This window comes from Melopsittacus undulatus, chromosome 7 (genome assembly GCF_012275295.1).
Source record: "Melopsittacus undulatus isolate bMelUnd1 chromosome 7, bMelUnd1.mat.Z, whole genome shotgun sequence".
NCBI classification, from domain to species: Eukaryota; Metazoa; Chordata; class Aves; order Psittaciformes; family Psittaculidae; genus Melopsittacus; species Melopsittacus undulatus.
In genome coordinates, this window is record NC_047533.1 from 33688635 (window position 1) to 33711808 (window position 23174).

A 23174-nucleotide genomic window follows, 5' to 3' on the forward strand; every position below is an offset into this window, starting at 1 on the left:
AGCCCCATTGCCTCAACCCGCTCACCTTCATCTCAACCCAAAGCCTCATCACCTCAAGCTGGAGCCCCACCACGTGTATCTGAGGCACTGTCACCTCAGCATGCAGTCCCATCACCTCAACCTAGCGGTCTGCACCTCAGTTTGACCTTCACTTCAACATGAAACCCCATCGCCTCAGCAAGCGCTCCAGCTTTCTCCTCCACTCCAGCGGAGACCAGGAAGCGGAGCCCAGGAGGGTGGGAGGGAAATAGAGTCGCTACTTGAGAGAGGCAGGAAGGGGGTGCAGGGACTTCCCTCATCTCCGTTCCCGCCCCTCTCAGGCACCGCCTTTCCTCTCCCGGCGGCGCGAGGGGGCTGGCCGCTTACCCTGCGGCTGCGGAGCTGTGCGCTTCAGCTGGTCGTGTTCCTGCTCTCTGCCCTCCCGTGCGTGTGAGTATCAGCCCCGGCCGCCTGCGCGGTTACCACAACAAAGCCGCGGGGGAGGAACGTGGCGGTTGGTGCTTGCCTCGGGCTGCCAGCCAGGCCAGGCCCGGCCCGGCCCGGCCCGGCCCGGTTTAGGGACCTCTAATTCTCCCTTTCGGGGGTTGCGGGTTCCTTCTCCTCCTCACGGAAGGTGTCCGAGGAGCAGGTGGGTGACTGTTGGAGAAGGCGGGACGGGGAGGTAGAGCAAACAAGATGGGAGACGTGGTTTGTGTTTTATATATACACATATGTTATTTTTAGTCATTATATAATTTATATTCTTATTGTTTCTTAACGTGCTGTCTTTCTACTTGGGTTCCTGCCTCAGCGGCACGTATGTAGGTGTCTCTAGAGCATGTCATGTGTGCTATATTTGGAGGACTTTTGCTGGTGTGGTGCTGCCAGAGTTTAGTCATGCTGCCGTGAGATGTGTTTTCTGCCGCACTGAGTGCAGTGCCTGCCCTCTTTACCTCTCGGGAGCATCGGAAAACAGTTGGGATATTTTATTTTGGGGCACCAGCCCTCGTTGGCATCATAGTCATTGGTACCGGAAGCAAGTTCCTGTGTTGTGTGTGCTGTCCCAGACTTACCAGACAGTGAGGGACATGTGGAAGTAATGCTCGAAGAGAGTTTAGTGAAATGTTTTGGTTGGATTTGGTTAGTGGGAATTAAGTGCACTGAAATGATTACTGTAAATGGCTTGCCTTGAGTGTGTTAAACCATCGCTATGGCTGCATCTCTGCAGTTTGCTCAGGATGACAGTTGTAACCCCATGCCCTGCACCAGCGGTTCCCAACCTCTGTAGTTTGGAAAAATAACCAGCCACTGAATCTCTTGGACCGTGTGGTTTTGTGTGGAAATCACAAGCAGTAACTGTAGATCCTGGGGTTTGTGCAACACCTGCAGCACAACAGAGTTCTGGATTAATTTGAAAGCATTTCACTGAGATGACACAAGAGAAAGCAATGCATGTTATGCTTGTGAAACTCTGGGGTTTCTGGCGGAGTTTTCACAGCCTGTTAGGGAAACCAGTATTTTAAAATACAGTTCAGCGTGGCTTACGACACAACATAATTTAAGGTCATGTAACTTTCATGCCTTGCTGAAGTTTCTCCCTTGCAGTTATTAAAAACAATTTTTCAGAAACATGTTTTAGTGTGTTATGTGACTGTTTACACTTGTTCATTCTTACTATAAAACATATACAAAAAGCATCCAGTGTTTGCATTTGGACATGTATGTATTTAAAAACTGTGTGGTCAAAATTCCTATGCAACATTCATAAAAACAAGTATGTAGGATGGAATGAATGTAACAGAAATAGCAGTGGTAGATTTTTTTTGTACCCCTGCTTCTATCTGTTATCAGGTCCTCAAGATGGAGCATATAATACATTGTGCACAGTTTTACTTCTTTGAAAAAATAGTTAATCTCTGTTTCTTGGATAGAAAGTGATCACTGGAGTTCTTAATGGAGAGAGTTCCACAGAGTTAAATTCTTCAGAGGAGCTATTTGAAGACTAAAATAAAGTGATGAAAATTAGTCACTGGACATTAGCTTAAGAATGGGTTTGTAAAATAATTCGTATATTAAAACAGTTTCCAAAATTTGGACTTGGCTTTTGGATGCTTCAAGCTCTTCCACTGCTTTTTTTTTTCTGTTTGATTGATTACTTGGTGGTGGTGATAGTTGGTTGGGTTTCTTTCATTGTACATATGTTGTTCCTTTGTATTTTCTCAGCCTAGATAATCCTTGTAGTGGTGTAGAATAGAGACCAGAGAAGAGAACAGCTAATTCAGAGACTTCCTTTTCTTTGGACTTAAAGCTCTTATGACCTACTTGGATTATTCATAGAATCATAAAATTGTTTGGGTTGGAAGGGACTTTAAAGATCACCTAGTTCCAACCCCCCTGCTGCAGACTAGACCAGGTTGCTCAAAGCCCCATCCAGCCTGGCCTTAAACACTTCCATTAATGGGGCATCCACAACTGCTTTGGGCAACCTGTGCCAGTGCCTCACCACCCTCACAGTAAAGAATTTCTTCCTAATATCTAATCTAAATCTACCCTCCTGTGACAAGGAGGAGTGGTTTAAAGCCGTTCCTCCTTGTCCTAGCCCTACAGGCTGTTGTAAAAAGTCCCTCTCTATATTTCTTGTAGGCCCCTGTTAGGTACTGGAAGCTGCTCTAAAGTTTCTCCAGAGCCTTTTCCAGGCTGATTGTTTCTTTGGTTTTGTGTTTGTTCATATTTAAAAGTGTATTCATAGGCCCCTGTGTTTCTGAATATGACTTACATGGGCTAAAAGGGCCATCAGGACTGCAGAGGCTGTAGAAGCTTTGAAAGGACAATTGGCCAATCCCTTTAGAGGCTCCACCCAGCAATGCATACAGGTGATTTTCTAAGGAGTCTTCCAGAATTTGCGGGATAGGGGGCATATGGTCTTCTGTGGCATAAGTGACAGGAGCATCTATAAGCTTTGTAAAGTCTGCCCAGTTGGGTGATATACCTGAAGCTTAAAGGTGAGAGCCTGAAAGCAAGCTAACTCCTAGGTGAGCCTAGGTATTCACTTAAATTCATTGGAGATAGGCAGACCATTATTATGAGGGTTGTACCTTAGTGCTTCCACCAGAGCTGCTTTTTAAAGCTTTTTCGTTCTTTGCCTCCTAATCTTACATTTAACCAAGACTGATGATAGTAACGGTTTAAAACACGACCTTGACTAAAGTTCCATCCAACAATATCAACTGATGTTTTAAGTCACAATTCAACAATGGGTATTTGTCATTCTTGAAGTGTTTCATTGTAATAACATAGTAAACATTGGAACTTTGGGAAACATGTTGAATTTAAGAGCCCCACATTTCAGCATTTTATCTGCTTTTCCATGCTGATGTTTCTCATCTGGAGGAATGAACAAGTAATAAAAATAGAATGCAAATGAGGGTCTCGAGGCCTTTTCCTCATTTGTTCCTTACATATATTCTGAGGAAATCTGAGTATACTTAGACTACTCCTAAGTGATACTTGCTTAAGCTCTTCTTTGTATACTGCTTTAGTGACTTAATTTCTGTACCTCCCCCTGCTCATCTGTACTAGACAGTGCTTGTTCCTCTTACACAGAAAGATATTCACCAAAAATTAAAAAGATTTGAATCTTATTTTCAGTGGCTGTGGAAAATGTGATTGTTATCTCTGTAAAATTGTATTTTTCCAATGGCAATAATCGGTGCCATCTTGTGGTCACAAAACTCACATCTGTTTGGCCTTTGTGGCAGCACATCTGTGCAAAGTGTTGAAGGAAATGCTGATGAGCCTGTTTGTCCAGTTGGGTCACTAAGCATACTATGTCTGTAACATTAGAAACGTGAACAAACTTCTAGCTCAGTGAGGATTTCTGTTGTTGGAGACAGTTCATGTTGTGCCCCCTGGTAGGGTTAGCCAGATATTCTGGAGTATACTATGATTTACCTGCTAAACTCTGTCAGTAGTTTGTGGTGTACTTGTTTCCTTTGTGGTTCTGCTGTCTCTTTCAGGACTAGCTCAGAAGCAAATCCAGAAACTGCCAGGGTAAGTGGCATGTGCACAGTATAGATGGTCATCTCCTGGATGAAAGTTTTGGTGCTGTTGAGCTCCTATTACAGATTTATTTTTGAGTCCTGCCTTCCCAACAGTAGTAAATAGGTGTCTGTAGGTTCTAAGCATTTCTAATCCGTACATCTACTGTGTGCAGGAGTACAGACTGGGCACAACTGGTCTGTTACAAGGTGAGAATAGGGGAAAAGTTACTGTAGAAATACTGGTGAAAGAATTGTTTCTCTTTACTTTTGAACTGTGATGAAAGGGAGGTTTTATGTCAGCGTGTAATTTCAAATGGGGAGTGTTCAATAATAGTTTGAGAGTTTGAAGATGTTTGTGGAGACTTTTGCTTTCTCGGCCACCCTTGAGCTGTACCTTTTGAGACAGTTGATCAATATGGAAGCATTACTTAGCTGAAGTAGGGGAAGTGGTGTTTCCATTGTCGTTTCAAAGATGGCAATACCTGACTCCCAGCAGTCTGCAACAGCTGCTTGGATTATTCCCAGCAGATCTTAAGGAATGCGCACACACGTAATGCTCCAACTTTTGCAGCAGGGTGATGACACACACACACCACCATCTTCTACATGGCACCTATGCTGAAGTTTTGCTTTAATAAGAGGAATTGTTTTCCTTTTTCTTCCATGCTATTGTGGACTACTGTTCCAGATTCACTCCCTTCAGTTGTGGATAGCCTGGTTGGATGCATGTTGCCTGATATTTAAATCTTGATATTGGGCAGAAAGACTCCTCACAGATATGCACCAGTACAGCAGGAGCAAGAAAACTCAACTTCCTTTTACCTTGATCTTTGCCTGCAATACCTGGCATTAGAATCTCTCCTTTCCTGGTCTTTTCTAACCTGTATACAAATAATTTTGCTGCCAGTGTTATCGAAAGACTGTGGCTATTTGTCACTTTTGGGAAGGGTCAATGCCAGTGCCCATTTTCCCCCAAGCATCTTAGTGCTTGTTGAGGCGCCTAGAGACAGGACTCTTCCAAGCTGTTAGTATATTGCCAATGACACTTTGATGTGGGTGGTGTTACTTATGGTTGCAGAGACAGAGGTCCTTATGAATCAGCTGGGCAAGTGGTTTCAGGTGCTCTAGAAACAATGGTGGTTCTGATATGAGCTTGAATTGGGTACTGTCAGATCTGGTATGTGAAGGGCAGATGTTGGTTCCACTACTGTTTCAGATTATTCAGTTCAGGTGCAAGTCTGCTGTCTCAGCCAACAGCAAGAAGTTTGGCATAAATCAGCAGTAAATACTTATATGGAGGTTGTAATCTGAGCAAAGGGATTTACCCCCATGTAGTTACGTTCAGGCAGTTAGCAGCAGCAACATGGTTACCTGTCACTGGACAGAATCAGATTTTTCTTGGAGGTGCACCATGGAAGGTTAGAAGCTAAGAGTTGCAAGCTATGACATGGGAAATTCTGATTAAAGAAGACAAAAATCACAATGAGGGTTGGTAAGCACTGGAGCAGATGCTCACAGAGGACATGAAGTGCTCATCCTTGGAATTTTTGCAGGCTTTGCTGGACAAAGCCCTGCGCAAAACTAGATTAAACTTTTAAGCTGACCCTGCTTTGAGCGGTGGACTGGAGTAGATCATGTCGAGAAGCATCCCTTTGAAACTGTGTTTTTCTGTGATTCTAATTCCAGCCTCTGTCTGCTTTGTAGTATTTTGCAGAATAGCTTGCCTGTGCCTCAACCAGCCCTTCACCTTGGGGTATAAGAACAGATCTGGTGCAGGATGTGTAATGTGGAGGAGCAGAGCTTGGATGTATTTGTAGTCTTGGAGTTTATTCTGAGCTGGGGTTGAGGCCTTGTGTTTTGTATACTGGTTATGAATACATGGTTTGGATTGGGGAAACTGGTAGCCAAGTTTGGAAACCATATGGTATACAGAACAGCTATGTTGGCTATTGTGCTCTGAGCTTGGAAAACCAGACTATCTACTGAACAGTCTGGTTGTTTTATTCATTGTGGTTTCCCTCAAGGGAAATAGTTTCCCAAGAGGTCTATTTCCTCCTTTGCATGCTTTGTTGTTTCTTTCTAGCAGAAATGAAAATTGCAGTTAAAGAGGAGGTAGGTAGGGCTGGGCTTGTGTGGTTTGTCACATGGTTGGATGCAGATGCACTAGTTGATCTTTACCACTAGTTGATTATATCTGAGAACACCTAGGTTTTGGGTTAGTCTGTTTTACAGGTTTGAAGACTACATTTCCTTGTGTTTCCCTTCCTAAACTAAACAAACCCTCAGAAGCTGGACTTTTCTAACTGTCTTAAAATTTTTATTATTATCTGTTGTTGTCACATGTTTAGTTTGTTGGTGGTGGTAGCTTTTTTTTTGTTTGGTTTGATTCTCTTCTTTTTAAGCCTCAGCCAAAAATTGAGGGAGGAAGAGGTGGGTGGGGTTTTAACTAATGTGTGTTTACACAGTAACTTGTTTAATGATTGAAGTTTTTGAAAATGTTAGTCAGATGATACAGTTACCCTTTCCCAAGTTCACTGTACAAAGAGGCGATTTGAAAGTCAGAAGAATTAAGGAGGCAGGACAGAGGGGCAATAAGGAGTAAATAGACTTGGAGGATTTTGGAGTGTCCTAAAGATTGTGTACCACCAATAATATCAATATTTTAATTAAAACACTTTAACCTTCCAGTCCCTCAGTTCTCAAACACTTGTTTTTGCTTTCTGAGTTCAGCAAAGTGGGTCTTTGCTTTAAGAGTTAGAAATTTCCAGTTGAAAGGAGAGGTGCTATCTATGGGGACACTATTGTGTAGGCTGGGAGAAGATGGCCTGTGTGCTTACTTCTTCCAGGATCAATTATACTTTATACAAATAATATTAATTATACAAACTAAATTATATAAGTATATTAAATATATATATATATGTTTTATATATTTTTATATTTATATATTTATTTTATTATAAATATATAAAGTATATTATTATCAATTATACAAAGTAAAATTAATTAATAACCCTAAAACAGAAGGTACACTTCTGGAGCTGAATAGAGCCTAATTGCTGCTTTTGATACTTCACGTATGTTTGTTAATACACTGTGAGATTTTTCTCTCCTTTTTGTTGCAGGAAACATTGTTGACTCATCTTGTGTGTGTTATAGCTGTGCTGTATCATGGCCTTTGTGGAGATAGCAGGTGTAAGGGGCTTGTTTTTCACTTTTTTTTTTTTAATTATGTTTTTCTTTGATTTATTTCAGTGTTCTGGTGTATGTATTTCAGATGGTCTGCACTTGAAGAAGTGAAAGGTTGATCGGATAATATTAAAGCTTAACCAAGGTTAGAACACCTTGAACCTAACGTATTTTGTGTTAGTTTCTAACATTCAAAAATCATATGAAAAGGCAGTTTTTCCTCAAACACAAAACCACACTTAAATCTGCATCCTCACTATATCCCTTTTTATGTACTGGCTTACTTTTGAGATACTTTATATTGCAGCAGTGCTTGAAAGCCTACTGTTAGGCATTACCTACCCAAATATTCCAAATGCCCTGACATCCAGACTGCATGTTCTCCTTGACTGCTTGGCCATTGATTTTTCATCTTAAATAGGTCAAGCTTGATGTCTACAGGTGAAGGGATTAAAAAGTGGTATGAACTAGGAGGAACTGTACTGAGGAAAAGATGAAAATGAATAGGTGTGCTTGGCTGGGGCTATGGGTGAGTGTTACAAGAAATAAGGGGTGAGAGGCAGAGAATTACATAGGAAGAAGAAATACTACAGTAATAAATGATCTGATGAATAATTAATGGTGAGCCTGTTCCTTTGAGTTGATCATACTTGTGTTAGAGAGTTTCATGGCTAAGGCCACAAAAAGCATACGCTTTTTATAAATCAATACATTGTAATTAGCAGTCAGTGATAAGTTTTTGACTCCGACAGTTTTCTTGGGATTTCACTTGTTGATTCTGTATTTTAAAATTTATACTGTAGCAGAACTGCGTGCTTCTCCCAGTAATAAAATTACACTGTGCCCTGTATATAAAGGTGGGGTGAGAGTGTATATGTGCGTGCACAGCCAATATATTAATCTGGGCAAGGTTGACCAGCAAAATTAGGTGGTTGTGCCAGAAAAGTGGAAGGAGCATTTGGCAATGAGATGACTGGTGTTACAACTGCTGCTCCGTGGTCAGTCAGATTGCTAAACTTCAGTTCTTCCATAACAGTGGTTTCTGTCTGTAAATCAGTTACGGCTCAGCCTTTATGGAAAACAGCCCACTGGCAGGTAACCTATTCTTGAGTCATGCAGAGTAGGAAAATGTGTGCTCTTTGGGTGGTGTTAATGGTAGAAAGAAACATACAGGCTGTCTATAATCACCTTTTGCCACCTCTGTGCTGCCCTTTTCCATTTTCTTGAGTTAAATCCTATCCTCACTTAAGATTGTGCGCAGGAGAGAGACATCTGAGAAGTTGTGATATGAATGCATCTTATAGCCAATGAGATACTGTTAGTCTCCTTTGCAGGAGTCACATTACATGCACACATCCATGTATTTTTAGTTTATTACACTCAACTTTATTTCAAGCTAGTTGGTCTGCATCCACATGCAAAACTGGTTTTTGTCTTATCCCTTTATTCTCTTACATGTAAAACAGTGCTAACAGTATATTAAATGCTTGTGACAAGTGAAACACAGCACATGCCCACTTTTGCCAGTCTGTCATGATCTGTCTGAAGCTATGAATTGATGAGATGTTAGTGTCTTGAGTAATAAGAACCTTTCATCATGAAGAAAGGAGTTTGTTTTAACTTTAACACTGTACTTCCTGTATTTTCTTCGTAGAATGGACTTTACCTCACTTGTACTTGCTAAATAAATAATTCCTGTAGTCTGCAAGTAATGCCAAAAAATCTGCTTTGTTCTCTCTTGGTTTAGGTTACATGTGATAGAGAATTAAATGTAAATAATATCTTACTCTTCTGATGTTGTTTTTTTTTCTGTTGTGCACATTTTGCTGTGTTAAAACATGTAATCATTTTAGGAAGCTGCTCTAGCCAGGAATCACATGAGAGTTGGGCGTTAGAGACCATGCAAGCTGCCTGAAGCCAGGGAACATGAGAAGTGACTTGAACATGAAAAAATTCCAAATTCCATGTAGCATTTCAAATCAAGAATTCCCAGGTGTTTTACTCCTTTGTTCTGTTGCTTTTGGAAGAAATAGGTGCTTTAAAGAGTTTCTGTGTGCTACAAAAACTGACCTCTGCTTCTATTGTTTAGTAGCATTTTCAGCTTTATACAGCATCTAACCTTACTAAGTCTCTCAAATTCTTTGGCTTTGTGTATCTTGAACCCACAGGAGATTGCATGCCTTCTGCTTTTAACTCTTCTGTTGTGCTTTTTCTATTTGGGGTACCTATTTCAAATTCCTCTAAAATTGAGTATTATTTGAGGAGTGGCAAGATAACTGAGTGACATAAAGCTTTAAAAATTCAGTATTTTGAAGTAATTGTAGCTGGAAGCCTTTTTCAGAATATGCTTGCAATTTCAAAGCAAGTTTAGGAGTTCCTTTTTCATCTTCGTTTGCCATGGCAACACACTATGTAGTTGAAGGAAGACCATCCATCTTGTAAGGTATTCTGGCTCTCTTGCCTTGTATAGTTGCTTCCACTGTCTCCAAGTTTGGTTTCCTTGGCTCTAAATGTTACGAATGTTAAGAATGTTACATATTTATTGATTGCAATTTACGAAGCTTATATGAAATCTGTTGTAAATACTAGGAAAAAAGTGTTGCTGGCTAGATGGGAACAGTAATCTTTGGTACTGGCTAATTTTGTTTGTGGGTGTTTGGTTTGTGGTTTGTTGGGTTTTTTTATTTTAACTTTGTGTATATCCTACTAATGAGCAGAAGCTTTCATATCTCCCCTGCAATATGAGTAGGATCTAATGCATATTTCTGCAAGAACTATGACATAATAGGAGCAGATTTGTAGAGCAGAATGGTTAGCACTAAGGACCTGGTATCTACATTGCATGTGTTTGGGCTAGCCATATTCTGGTCCCATGGACTGAATGGTGACTGTTGGTTTAAGTGTGCTAGTTTTGTGCTTGGACCACAAGTTTCAGTTTCATCTGAATCAGGTTTGCTCACTATACTATGTACAAATACGTCAAGAAAAGCAGGCTCTCCTGATGCAAACTAAAACATTAACACTGAAACACCCTACCTGTATTGCAATTTCACCTAAAGTGCCATGTTGGGGTTTTTTAATGTAAATTGAAATTGCTCCTACTGTCTGTCCTGAAGGCCTGCAGATTGAATCCTTGTGTCAGCCATGATGCTGACTGCCACATATAAAAGAGATTGTTAATACAAAATACAGACTAATGGTAGCTCATTAGTGGCTCTAGCTTAAAGGAGCAAAATAAGACACTTCAATTGCTTGTTTGTAATAATTGAGACTCTTTAGCAACTAACAGCATTTTACTAATTTTCTTAGGAGTAAGAGTTTTGAAATTGTGATAGTTTTTGTTGGCTTTAAGTAAAGCTTTTTGGTCAAGTATGTGAGCTGTGTAAAATAAGGTGGCACTAAATTTCTTTACAGAACTCACTACGGAGTTGTCTCTAGCAACATAACAATTAACTGCATAATTATATATTGCTAGAGCTGAAAGAGTGAAGAGCAAAAAATATTACCCTTACAGTGTATTTGGATCTGGTTAATGTTAACCTTTGAAAACCCTTTTTGATGTTTGCAGGTGACACTTCTTGATTCAGCATGGACCGGTTTGAAGATCTGTCAGATGAAGTGGATCATGCTTTCTTTGACAGTGATTTTGAGGAAGAGAAAAAGAAAGCTGAAGAAAACAGTGAATGCATAGAGAAAGGAAGTATGATGACAGCTCTTACAGACTCCAACTTGGTTTCTATTTCACAGGACACAAGGTGTTATGAGGAGGAAAGTGAAAAAAAGCAGAAAGGTTTTCAGAAGGATCAGTCCCTGGAAAATAACACAGGTTGTCCTGAAGAAGCTGCATTTTTGTCACTTTCTCTAGTTGCAGAGAATGCAGGTGCATCTGGAATGACATCTGCATCAAGTAGTGAAATACTAGAGAATGTTCCTGCTGGAATCCCCAAGATAGTTAAAGAAGGTGAAGAAGATTACTTTACAGATGAAGAAGATAGTAGTGATGATGACAAAAACCAGAAGGTTAGGCCAAAGTCAGCTAAGCAGTCAAACAACATGAAAAAGGTTAGCAAAAAATACACTAATGTCAGCTTCTCCTCCTCTTCCTCCTCCTCTTCCTCCTCATCTTCTTCTTCATCCTCATCCTCAAGCTCAGATACAGATGGTTCAGATACAGATTCTGATAGCTGTTTATCAGATTCATCTCATTTTTCCTCAAAGAGGAATGCTTGTAGAAATGATCTTCTGTCTCCAAAACAAAAATCTGACTCAGCAATGAAATTACTAGAAGGAAAACCAAAGCTTGTTGACTACTTGGAGGAGTCTGAAGACACAGTGACTGATGTAACACCTCTGTCAACTCCAGACATCAGTCCCATCCAGTCTTTTGAACTTGCAGCATCAAATGATAAGAAACTTAAAGTAAAAAGACAGGAAAATGTGAATCAAGAATTACACGGTAATTTTGCAGAATTTAAGTACAACACAAAATTTTTAAGCCTCTGTGACTGGGAAATCCAATCTTATAACTGTATTTTTTTTGTTAGATTCCGAGTTTGATCGCAGATGTAGTCAGAAAGTCTTGCATGATGCCATGGACCTGAATCAGCTTTTGAAAGGTGACTTTAATGTTTTCTTTGTAAAAAGTATGATGTCTGTACATTGTTGAGTACAACTGAGCTCTTACAGAGGAGAACAAGGTTGTAATGTGCCACATGTATTTTGAAACTTGTTTGTGGTTAAGCTGTGTTGATCTAATTCTTTGAAACTGTACATGTGTAAGCAGTACTGATTCTACAGGGGAAAGAAGGAGCATGTGTATGAGCATGTGTTGTTATGCATATATGTAGAAGTAAGACACACAGATGTGCTGGATCTCTAAATAAGATTTTGATCTATTAACAAATTCTGTTATAAAACAGCATATGCATTTTGAGAAATCAAAGTTTACTGGACTGTACGATAGTTTACTATCTAAATTATAACACTAGCCTTTCTGATAAATTGCTGGGTTATTAACTTTCAAAATTGAAAGGCAATTTAAAACTACACTGCATGATAAATAGCATTCATTTATTTAAACTTATGGTACCTTTTTGATAATTAAATGGAATTATTTGAGATTCTTTTTCTGACCTACGTATCTTTTCTAAAATACCATGAAGTTGAGTAAAGGTATTTTAAAGAGGAAAAATAACAGATAATCTTTAATAAAACTTGAGTGATTGCTTTTTGCCAATAGATTAAATAAATCTTAATAATGAAGTCTGAGAGAGAGAACTTGGAATCTCACTGCATTCATTGTAGTATTCATTATGGGATGACAATAAACCGAATGATCTCACATGTGTGTTTTAAGGTCTACACAGTGCTTTTCTACTTCTTTTCATGCCCCAGAGTTTTCAGTAGTAAAATCTATAGAATAAGAGAGGCTTAAGTCAGGAAATCTACTGATCTCAGGTCAGGAAAGATTCTCACAGTGTAAGTATTGTACATTTCAACCCAAGTTTGCTGTATTGCTATAGGCTTTGGCACACTAAAAGTTTGTGTGTCACCTTTATTCACTTCGTATCTTGTGACATTAGAGCCGCCAGTGGGTAAGGATTCAAAATATATGCATCATTTAACTTATGAGTAGAAGTGAGGAATTTACTTGTAAGGCAAGAAAACCTTACTTCTGCTGATAAAAAAGGCAGAGCTAGCCATCAAGAAAGGTAGAGCTGATTCTCATCTCAGACAGTCCTTGTACTAGAAAAGGCTCTAACCACTTGTCAAAACATAATGTTAGAGTTGTTGCTAGGCAATTGAAATTATGTCGTCTTATATCTTTTTTTTCCTGATAGCAAAAAGCTATTTAATACCTACTGATTATGGAAGGAATCATTTAATCCATAAAATAAATGGGTATTATAGCTCAGAGTATTCTCAGAGATGAACCTCTGTTGGGGGTATGTGTGGTTTTTTCCTAAAACTGGAAAAAAAATGAGTCATGGACTAGAATTCACATAGTCTGGCAGTTAATGTTCCTAATTAGTGTGCATTTTACTCTCAAGTGCCTCTCTTAAGTTGGCAAGCGCAACGTAGCTTAATTACTTCATGTATTTTGAAGTTTAAATGGGGCAGGATTATTAACGGTAAAAAGTAACTAGTCTGGGAAAATAGGAGCTAATATTATTCTGAGTTATTGCTTCCAGGTTTCTCTGTACTCATTTTAAAAAAATATAAAATCCAAATCGTTGCTCACCCCTCCCAGTCTGCATTAAATGTTCCTCAGAACTGCATAGGCATAAATAATGTTTCAAGTGGGAACAGTATAAGCTCAGACCTGAGTGCATGAGAGAGTAAGTCTCAAATTTGGTTTTAAAGTATAATATCCTTCCATTAATCTGTACTGATGAAGCATTTCATTTAAAGTTTTTTGTCAGATGTGCTTGTAATATAGCTGGGCCCAAGCAGTTATGTGAGTTTAATTTCCCAATGCATTCAGAAACCTGTAGAATTTCAATGTGATCTGTTAGTGCATTGTTTCTAGGGGGCAATTTGTACAGTTCTGTGCACTGGTAATGTGAGCATTTGTGTAGACTAGAAGCTCTTGTATTAAAGTAAAAAAATCACAAGAAAAAAGAAAGGGAAGAAATCTGTTAAAAAGCACATGGTTTTCAAAGAACAAGTTTTGGGCTAGGACAAGAGTCTGGTTATTACATAGCAAGATACTTTGTGTTTCTTAAAACAATTAATTTGAAGCATTTAGAAAAAATGTTACAGTATTATATATACCTTTACGTATTTGTGCTCACTGCAAATTTAATTCTTATAAACATGTTAAAAAGTAATAGTTAGATTTAAAAAATATCATGCCCTTGCAACTCCTAAAGCTTTGCTTGTTCTTTATAGAAGCCAAATTTTAAGTTATACTATGCTGAGTAATTATAAATCTTACAAATAACATAATTTTAGTTGGAAATACTATAGTCTGTGTGCTATATAGTGCACTTTGCATTTTAGGTGGGTATTGCTGTGCAGCTCTACCACTGATTTTAGAAATATTCTGAATATTGACCAAACCAGAATATTGGGTCAGACCATAAGTCTGAACAAGAGATTAATAAAGATATATGGTAATACTCAGTTGCAACATCAGTAACAGCATAGTAAAATGACAGCTTTCAGAAGTGAGTAGTTACCAGGTCTGTAACTTGCTGTGCATCCTGTTTGCCCGATAGGAAAATGACTGAACTAGTTTTAGTAAAGATGGCAGAAATCTCTGTGGTAACAGTAGCTGGGGGTGAAAATTTTGCTTGAAAACTGGAGAGACGTTCTTCATGTCACCAAAGACAAATAAAGCATATGAATGTAGTCCTTATATTGGCATTTATTAGATGGGAGTTGAACCTTGTTTGAAAAGGAAGTTTTCAGAACCTGCAGATTGTGTGGCTATACTGCCATGGCTTTGCATGCATGTGATGTGGGAAGGGTGATTGAACAGCAGAGCACTCCTGAGAGCAGATGCAGCAAGAAGGAAGACTGGTAAATATACATGAGAAAGAAATCGTGGAGCCCAGGTACTTGTAAGCTACCATGCTAAGGTATGGAGTGCACACTCACACTGTTTCAGTTGTAAGGAGCCTGCAGTTTGCAGTGGGAACAGTATTGCTCAAAACTGCAGGCCATAATGAAAGCAGAGATAGTGTAGGGTGAACGGGTAAACTTGGAGCTTTTTCAATTGATCTCTCTTGGGTTTTTTTCCAAATCAGTCCCATGACAGTGTCTGATGCTCAGTTCAAAGTGGCTTGGAGTTCAGGTGGAGGGAGCAGCCCTTTGTAGTACCGGTCCTGAGGGTCAGAGCATGCCCTAATTGCTTGTACTGAATCCTGTGGCTGCAGAACGAAAACCAGCCTGGATGATGCTACAATCTATGTCTACCTGGACCATGTTGCTCAAGTTATTTGGCTTAGTGATTACTTACTAATCATTCCTGGATTGTACATAAGAATTCTTGGGTATATCTCTGATGCTCTTTTGGTAGCTGTGAACTGCTGAATTGTTTGTTCTTGCTAGTAGTTTTTAGTTCTGTTCATGAAAATCTCTTGCTGTTTGGATGGCATACTTATTTAAAATGTGTATGACTACTAAATACATGATACTTGAATCCTCTCATTTTTACAGACATGAAGTTGATGCTTAGGAGGCTTACATGATTTCGTTACAATGCTAAGACTGATGTCATGTAGCTGTTGTCGTTATAGTTTATGACTGTAAGAACTATTATAGCACTGAGGAGTCAGACAGCTGCACTAATTAGGAATTTGAATATCTTATCAGTGTGGTCAAGAACCTAGGTACTTGAAATTTCAGTTACTCAAGGTGTTAGTAAGGTTTATATTTTAAATAAATAAACCTTAACCTCTCTTTTTTGCCACCTACACAGAAAAAATACAGGTGTGATTATAATTTTTCAGGTAGAAATACAGTTCTTCAGTTGTTTCATGATGTTACATAGATTTTTGTATGTAAGTCTTTTGTGAGTCATTGCTGTTTCCACTTTGTTATAAACTGTAAAGATATTTCAGAAAATTAAAATAGTAACTAAGAGCAGTATTCAGAACCCATAATAAGAGTTATCTCCTCTGCTGTACTCCTGAGTAGTCTGAACACAAAAAGAGAAATATATCAATGTAAAGGAATAGATTGTCAAAAATTGGTTTTGAAAGTACTTTCATAAAGCTCCATGTCATAAAGCTGGGAATGAGAAAGTTGGAAAGTTTTCTGATGCTGTTTTCCTTGATCCTGTATCATGATCTAATGTTTCATGTAATTTTAAGGAATTGAGATTATGCAGATAAAGAGGTGGGTTAAGCATATGAGTGTGAACTAAGCATTCATCCGTTTCCATCCCATTACAATACAGACTTGCTCTCTGTCTTTAGACAAGTCTCTTAATTTCTGTAATCCAGAATACAGAGTAGTGCGCAAAAATACTGTGTATCTTTATCTGAATTTATGTTGGGTATCAATGCAGTAGTAATGGGATTACACAAGGTATATGGAGTGCTGAAGGCTTCAGCATTTTGTGTTTTCTTGCCTGTAAAATGGGGTTGATACCTGCTTATTTTACAGAAGTGTCTGTGAGAATTAGTCTGTAAATCCATGGTATTAGCTATTATTAACTTGAGGAGGTGGTGCGTTGGGGTAAGTAGGACAATGGGCTACAGGCTGAGGACCTGAGTTGTATCCTTGAAGCTCTCACTGTCCTGTATGCTCCCCAATAAATCTTCGTGCCTCTTCTGTGCTTTAGCTTTTCTGTTGTAAAGCAGTCAGAGCTTACTTGGTAAACAGCACTGATATAAATATCATTAGTATGAAAGTAAAAGCTCTGTCTTTCTGAATAAAAGCTATTGTAGAAAACTAAATAACAGCTTCAACTGAACATAAAGCAATTGATTTAATTTTATTTTTTTTCCTATAATCTGTCACTTGGGAAATAGAAGGTTTTTTTGTAACTGAAATTTTCTCCTCATGGAGATACGTTATCTATGTGCTCAGTTGCAATGAACTAGTGGATTTGTAGAGTGTGAAACAATATCTGAATTTGAACTCTTAAATATATACGTAACAGCTGAACTAAACATGTAGGTTTTAGTTTGTATGTTCATAGTTTAATTTTATGTGTATACATATGCATCATTTTGCAGGTCTAGTAACTCATGTTGAGGTAAAAGAGTGATTATCAGCTTATTCTTTATATTTAGAGTTTGAAATCAGATTGCAATCTTTCAGATTGTAAAGAGATCCACATTTTTCCAACATCCATAAGAAAATGTATTATTTGGGGGCAGAAAAATCATGCACATGTAAGGTACCTGTTGTCTTTCTCATGACATCAAGTAATAGCTAGCAGTCCTATTTAAGCATATTCAAATAGGGAAAATCTGTACTTGAAAAGCACGTGCTCCATTTCTTAAACATCAAATAATGAATTCTCCAAAATCCTTTTTAAAGAGTTCTTTGACTCAAAAGAATGGATTTTCTAGGAAATAGTTGTTTAGAGATAGTACAGGGGAATAGTTTTAGATTGAAATTGTAAGACATTGATGATGGGTTTTTTTAATGTGTTACAGAAGTGGTAGTGGAGAAGTATAAAACAAAACACCAGGCAAACTCAAAAGCATAAGCACTGAAGCAGTTCAATGCATTTTCCTCTACTGGGATTGCAACAGATGCACTGAAAAATGCATGACTTTAATTTTAACCATAATACCATTAGGACAGCTGTATCATCCTGTCCTAATGCATTTGACTTGCTAATTATAATTTGTATTTTATATAAGATTTGGCCTTTCTCACTCTGCAAGGTCATTTCAATGCCTGCAAACTGAAAGCAATAAACAGCTTGTTTATTGCTCAAAAGCAAGTCAGGTGTCTCTCCATGGAAACCATCTTTTATAGAAATCCTGTGAATACCAGAGAATTTTCTTTTCCCTGCTTACCAGCAAATGAGAAGCAGACTGCACACTGTGCAAGTCTTTATGCAAATGCTGCTGCTTGTTTATTCCCTTCCCCCAAATAATTAGTTTATGGTCTGGCTGACAGTGAAGTGGTAAGTAGGGATTTAGTTAAATTGCTTATTACCTACTGATAAGAGTATGAAACTACAGCTAAATCATATTTAATTGTTCCAAAACTTACAAAGTCTTTACAAACTTAAATTACAGCCTTAAGCTGTGGTGTTGTCTCATGTTGTCATTGGCCACTGCAAAAATAGTCATATAAATGATTCTAGCACTTAAGCATTGTGATTAAAGGGTAGTGGGTGCATTGTTGAATAAATCATTGAAATAACTTTGAAACTCAAATACTTGAGTTATATAACACTAACTGCAGCTGAAATAGTAGCATTTGGAATAAATGCATTTACCTGTTATGTGGGATCTGGGTTCTTTTTTGTTTATTGATAGTGAATTGTCCCTGGTTTTTAGGCTTTACTGACACAGATAGACACCTACTGGCTTTGTCATGAAAGCCATGTTGTTGCCAGTGAATGCTGAAGTACATTCAGTGCATACTTGACATGCATGCCTCCTGTGGATTACCTAGTTTTCTTTCATAGTATGTGCAGAGAATAGGAATATGATGCTGTATGAGTCGTGCAGAATTCAGTTAGGGCAGATTTTCAGCCAGGTAACTTGGGAAGTACTGGAAACTATTACTGTGGATGTGGAGTTCTGTGGTCATGTTGGACTGTGGAAATAGTGTCACCACTGCTTCAGGAAGGCCTGCAGGACCTTTTGCTCACTGCTTCATTAGACTGCTGCTGTGGTTTATTTGAACATTGTTTAAGGAACAGTGGTTTCATGGATGCCCCCTACATTCTGCCTTTTTTTTATTGTTTGGAACAAGCACTTATCATGTAGTATTAATTGTCCTCTTTCAGAAAGTGATACAGCATGCATTCTGTTGCTTGTCTCTTTTGTACTAAACTTTAAACTCTTCTGTTGCAAAGTTCCTAAGAAGGCCGGTGTTGCATTTGCTGTGGTTTGGAAAAGGTTATCTATGGATAGGCTTCAGACAGTTACTGTTTGTCTTAAAGTGAAGTGTGCAGCTTAAATTCTTCCTTAACATAGATCCGAACTAAGTAAAACACAACTCCATTTTATTAACTTAATCAGATTGGAGAACAACAAACCAACTACATGTAATATGTTATCTGACCCAGTACCTTGGTGTACTGCACCACTGTTGCTGCAGAGAACTGCTTGTGATATTTCAAATGTGGCTTGTAAGTCATACAGCAGGCTAACTATAAAAAGTTCTGTTGAGGAACTGATGAAATTAGTGAGGAACTAGAGAGTTTCAGATTGATCTTTTATCTCTGTCCCCTTAAAGAAAACTTGCTGCTGCACATGTTGTACTTGGTCTGAACTTTTAGTGCAAATTTAATGCTCTTCCATAATGCAACAGAGATTAGTCACTGGTTTTCAGAAGCCTTCTTCTGATGAGGCTTCACTGAATAACTTCACAGCAGAATCTTCACTGTGATTTTAACAACTCTTTCACTTATTAATAATGTTTCTTTTGAGTTGTGGTAAATCCAGTATTATCACTGTTGGCAAATCCTTAACCTCAAGAGTTGTTAAAAAGCTGTTGGTAGCAGCAAAGTCAGTTTCTACACCATGTAAGTGTAAATAATAGTGAGGCTAAAAATGAACAGCATAATGAAGAAAGTAGGCTGGAGTCTCTTTTCTGCCTTCCGCAAATGAGAAAAGCTGTCTTTGTGGAGAGATGGTAAAAGATTTGAATGAGGCACAGTAAAAGGAAAATATGTTGAAAGGAAAAAGTCTTGTGAGAGGCTAAGGAAAGGAGAAAGAAAGATGAATGAAAAAAGGAAAGCCTGTATGTTGAGGGAGTGTGAGTGGAGAAGGTGGAATGTGAGAGTAAAGTTAGTAAAATTTTGTCATGCTTTATTTGCATATATATAAGTAGTAGCATCTGGTAGAGCGATGGGTAGGAATGTATATGGATTTGCATTCGCACTAGCTGAGAGCTTCTGGTAAAATCCTGGTGGTATTTAGTGCTGCAGAAGTTGCCTACCACTACCTTCTGGAGAGCTGAGTGACAAAGTAACGCAGTGTAGCTATCACTGCAGGGTTCCCTGTTTTATTATTTCTGAAAGCATTTACTGTCCAGCATTGGGAGGAATTGTTTGTTCCATGCCATTATTCTGATTTTTGTTTGGATTGTGTCTGGTTTGATTTGATTTTTTTTTTTTTTAATCACAGCTGATAGGGTTTTTCCAGAAAAAATGAGTAAGTCAGAAAATGATTAATTACCTTGGTGCTTATTTATCTGTGTTTCTAGTCTGTTTACTGATTATAGTTCTTAACTGCATCATATGAGTAAATATACACTCTCCAGGTACCTTATACAGAATTAAAACAATGATGTACTAGTGAAAACACAAAATTTTTTATTTCTAATTAAAAATGTCCTCATTCAGAATGCCGTTGCCTTAAATGGAATTTAACTAGTTCACACCTTTCACAGAAAGAAAGAGCTGTTTGGAATTTGCACTGACAGTTATTCTAAAGCTTAAATGTGTTTTGTAAAAGACTGACTCACCAGCAGCATTGGTGCCAGAAAGGTAGGCCAAGACTTCAGTTGAACAACTGTTCTTTGCCACAGCCTTGCATCTGATGTGCAGTATTGTTTAACCTGTGAGATGCTATGGATGTAAGGCAAAAGATGAAATTGTCTTTCATAGCTTTGTGATAATGCAGTTATCAATTATGTAATGTGATGTATAATAAGTGCCTTCCTCAAATGGTTGTTCAAATTACTTTCTACCAGCTGTGTTCTGCAGTGCTGGTTTTGCATGTTCCCATAAGGACATAATTATTTTGTACCAAGAAACACATTGCAGCTTGATGTTATCAAGTGAATTGTGTGGCTCTAGTTATTTTCTGTGTATTTCTTTTTTGTCCATTGTAGGTGTATCCAGATGAATCTCATCCCAGGTTTGTCTCTTCAAATGATGGTGATGGCTATCCTAGTCTTCCCTTATGAATAACCTGCTGTATTTTAAAGATGCTTTTCAAGATATTTTTACTTTATTAACCTGTTGGTTGGCACACTTGATTTGCACTAGTTTGCTGTATGTCTGCTTTTGAGGTGATTTGCATTTTCTCTTGAGAAATGAGAACTATATTTGCTAAAGTGAACAACCTCGCAGTTAAGAGCTGCCTGGGGACACTTCTTGCTTATATTGGCTACTGTACTGATGGTGCAAGCTTACTAATTTCCAGAGCGATTTTGAGATTCATTAACTGTTTGGATTTTGAATTCTTGATACAGTTTCTAAATATCACAAAGACATCCGCAATATTTGTATCAATTCTGAAATAAACTAGTTGAGGTACTGCAAGAAAGTTTTTTATGTTGCTTTGAAGTAAGAACATGCTCATCATTCTTTGAGGTTTTTTAGCTATTAAAGGCTGCCTCAGACATCCCTTGCCAAAAAATTGCTGATGCTAGAAGTGTTTGCTGAAGAAGTATTACTGCATGCCTGGTTGGGGGGGGTGCTTTACTGTGGCTTTTTGGTTGTTTGATTCTTTATTTCTGCTTTTCTCAGAGCTTCTGCTTTGGATGCTTTTTTTAATTGTGTGGTGGGCTTCTAGAGGTAAAAGTAAGTGGTATCTTCTGGAGGCACTGTGCTATTGGAGGAATGTGGGAATGGCTTGAGTAAGGCTTCCTTATCTGTGTCTGAGGTCCAAAAATCTGTTTGATGTAACCTGGTACCGCCATTCCTGTGCTATAGATAATGCGGGTGATATCATGACAGCATAACGCTTACAGTAGTTCCCAGAAGATGGCCTCCAGAGCTTTAGGAAGCAAAGGCTTAGAAATAGGTCAGTAGCAAAGCTCCACTGGAGCTATAATAAACATAGCTGGCTCTGGCTGAGAGTGAAGCTTTCCATTTATGTTATTTTACAGTTGTGCAGGCGTGTCTGGCTGTGTATTTTTAAGTGTGCATTCTTTGTTCTTTTGTCTTGCAACCTCATATCTTGGTCTGTTGTTTTTTATTGGTTTAAATTGCCATGCCCCAGCAATTTTTCTTGTTTTATGTATGCTCACTCATTTCTCTCCATCAATTAAATTTAATTTTCATCTTTCCCTATACAATTCCTGCAGCAACATGATGTAGGATCACTTCAGGAGCAAAGGATCAACAAAATCACTTCAGGAAATGTATTTTGTACCTCTGAGTCATGCTTCTCCAGTGTGTTTCCTGCCTGGAACATGATTTCTGTTCTACCTCTCAGCTGAGAGATATTTTGGATATCCTTGGAACAAAACTTAGATCTCTTTCCGTGTACAAATATCTAACATTTTATGGTTTAATTCTTGGTTCTAAAGGTTATTTGTAGTCCTGGCTTCCTGAGATGTGTTTTCCATGGCTTAGAAAACTTCTCTGATGCCTGTATAGGTGCCTCAGATGATAGCACTGGGATGATGTTTGTTCAGTGCTGCTTTATTTCAGTATAATGGTAGCCCCATTTGCATATAATTGTCTGTGCTGTTTTCCAGTACTATAATAACTCGAGTAGAAACATTTGAGGATGGATGTCTGAGTATGTTGTGTCAGTGTAGAAATTGGGCAAGGATACAGGTAAAGGTAGAGATCAGGAGTGATTAGAGTTGAAGGGAGGAATCAGGAATACTGACTATGCAGAAGAAACAACTTTGCACATAAGGCTGATTTATATTCTGATTCCACACAAATATTTACAGATATAAGCTGTGTGCATATTGCTGATTCCTTTGTGTTGCTCAGTTATTTGCTGCAGCTGTTCAGTTCCTCTTTATTATTGGTCATAAATGGGGAGGAGGGGGATTCCTGGTGAGAAGGAGGCAGATGGATTTAAACTAAGGCCAAAATGAGGCTTGATTTTTGTGGTGAACCTTTTTTTAAAATCAATGTACTGAAGACATCTGAACATCAGTGAAAAAATCTGAAATGTCTAAATCTGGAATTCAGATGGAGGGAGGTGAAACATAGTTTGGTTTTTCAGGTCTGTAAATAAATTACAATAATAGGATGCAATATTTGTGCTTGGTTTGGGTTTTTAACCTGAGTATTTTATTCCATTTTAAAGCTTTCCTACAGTTGGAGAAAAAAGATCAGAAGCTAAACATTAATCACCCATCTAAAGGAAGAAGGAGAAATTATTCTTTCACAAGTGAAGAAGTAAAAAAGATTGATCGGGAAAACCAAAGGTTGCTAAAAGAACTGGCCAGACAATCTGCAAAGCCAAGGAGAAGTACCTCGTTGAAGAAGCCATCTCTACCACCTCCTAAATTGTACCACAGTGCCCTCAACAGGCAAAAGGAGCAGCAAAGAATTGAAAGAGAGAACCTGGTAAGTTTTGAGAACTGATTTGGTTAAGTAAACAGAGGACTGTTTGTCAGACTACT

General features: G+C 38.4%; 1 protein-coding gene across 4 annotated transcripts in view; it reads left to right on the top strand.

The window, feature by feature from the left end:
- The first annotated feature begins 340 nt into the window (after nucleotides 1–340).
- The window catches only part of CFAP97 (cilia and flagella associated protein 97), a 31335-nt gene continuing 8501 nt past the window's right edge, over nucleotides 341–23174 (top strand). Inside the window, exons 1-5 of one of the 4 annotated variants that reach the window (XM_031048995.2) lie at nucleotides 341–429; nucleotides 7275–7353; nucleotides 10777–11664; nucleotides 11753–11824; nucleotides 22856–23118. In XM_031048995.2, the coding sequence (XP_030904855.1) occupies nucleotides 10797–11664; nucleotides 11753–11824; nucleotides 22856–23118 (1203 nt within the window). In that variant the 5' untranslated portion in view covers nucleotides 341–429; nucleotides 7275–7353; nucleotides 10777–10796. Of the gene's footprint in view, nucleotides 430–508; nucleotides 629–7274; nucleotides 7354–10776; nucleotides 11665–11752; nucleotides 11825–22855; nucleotides 23119–23174 lie in introns of those variants that run through there. The other 3 variants (XM_031048996.2, XM_005149040.3, XM_031048997.2) reach the window with 3 other exon arrangements.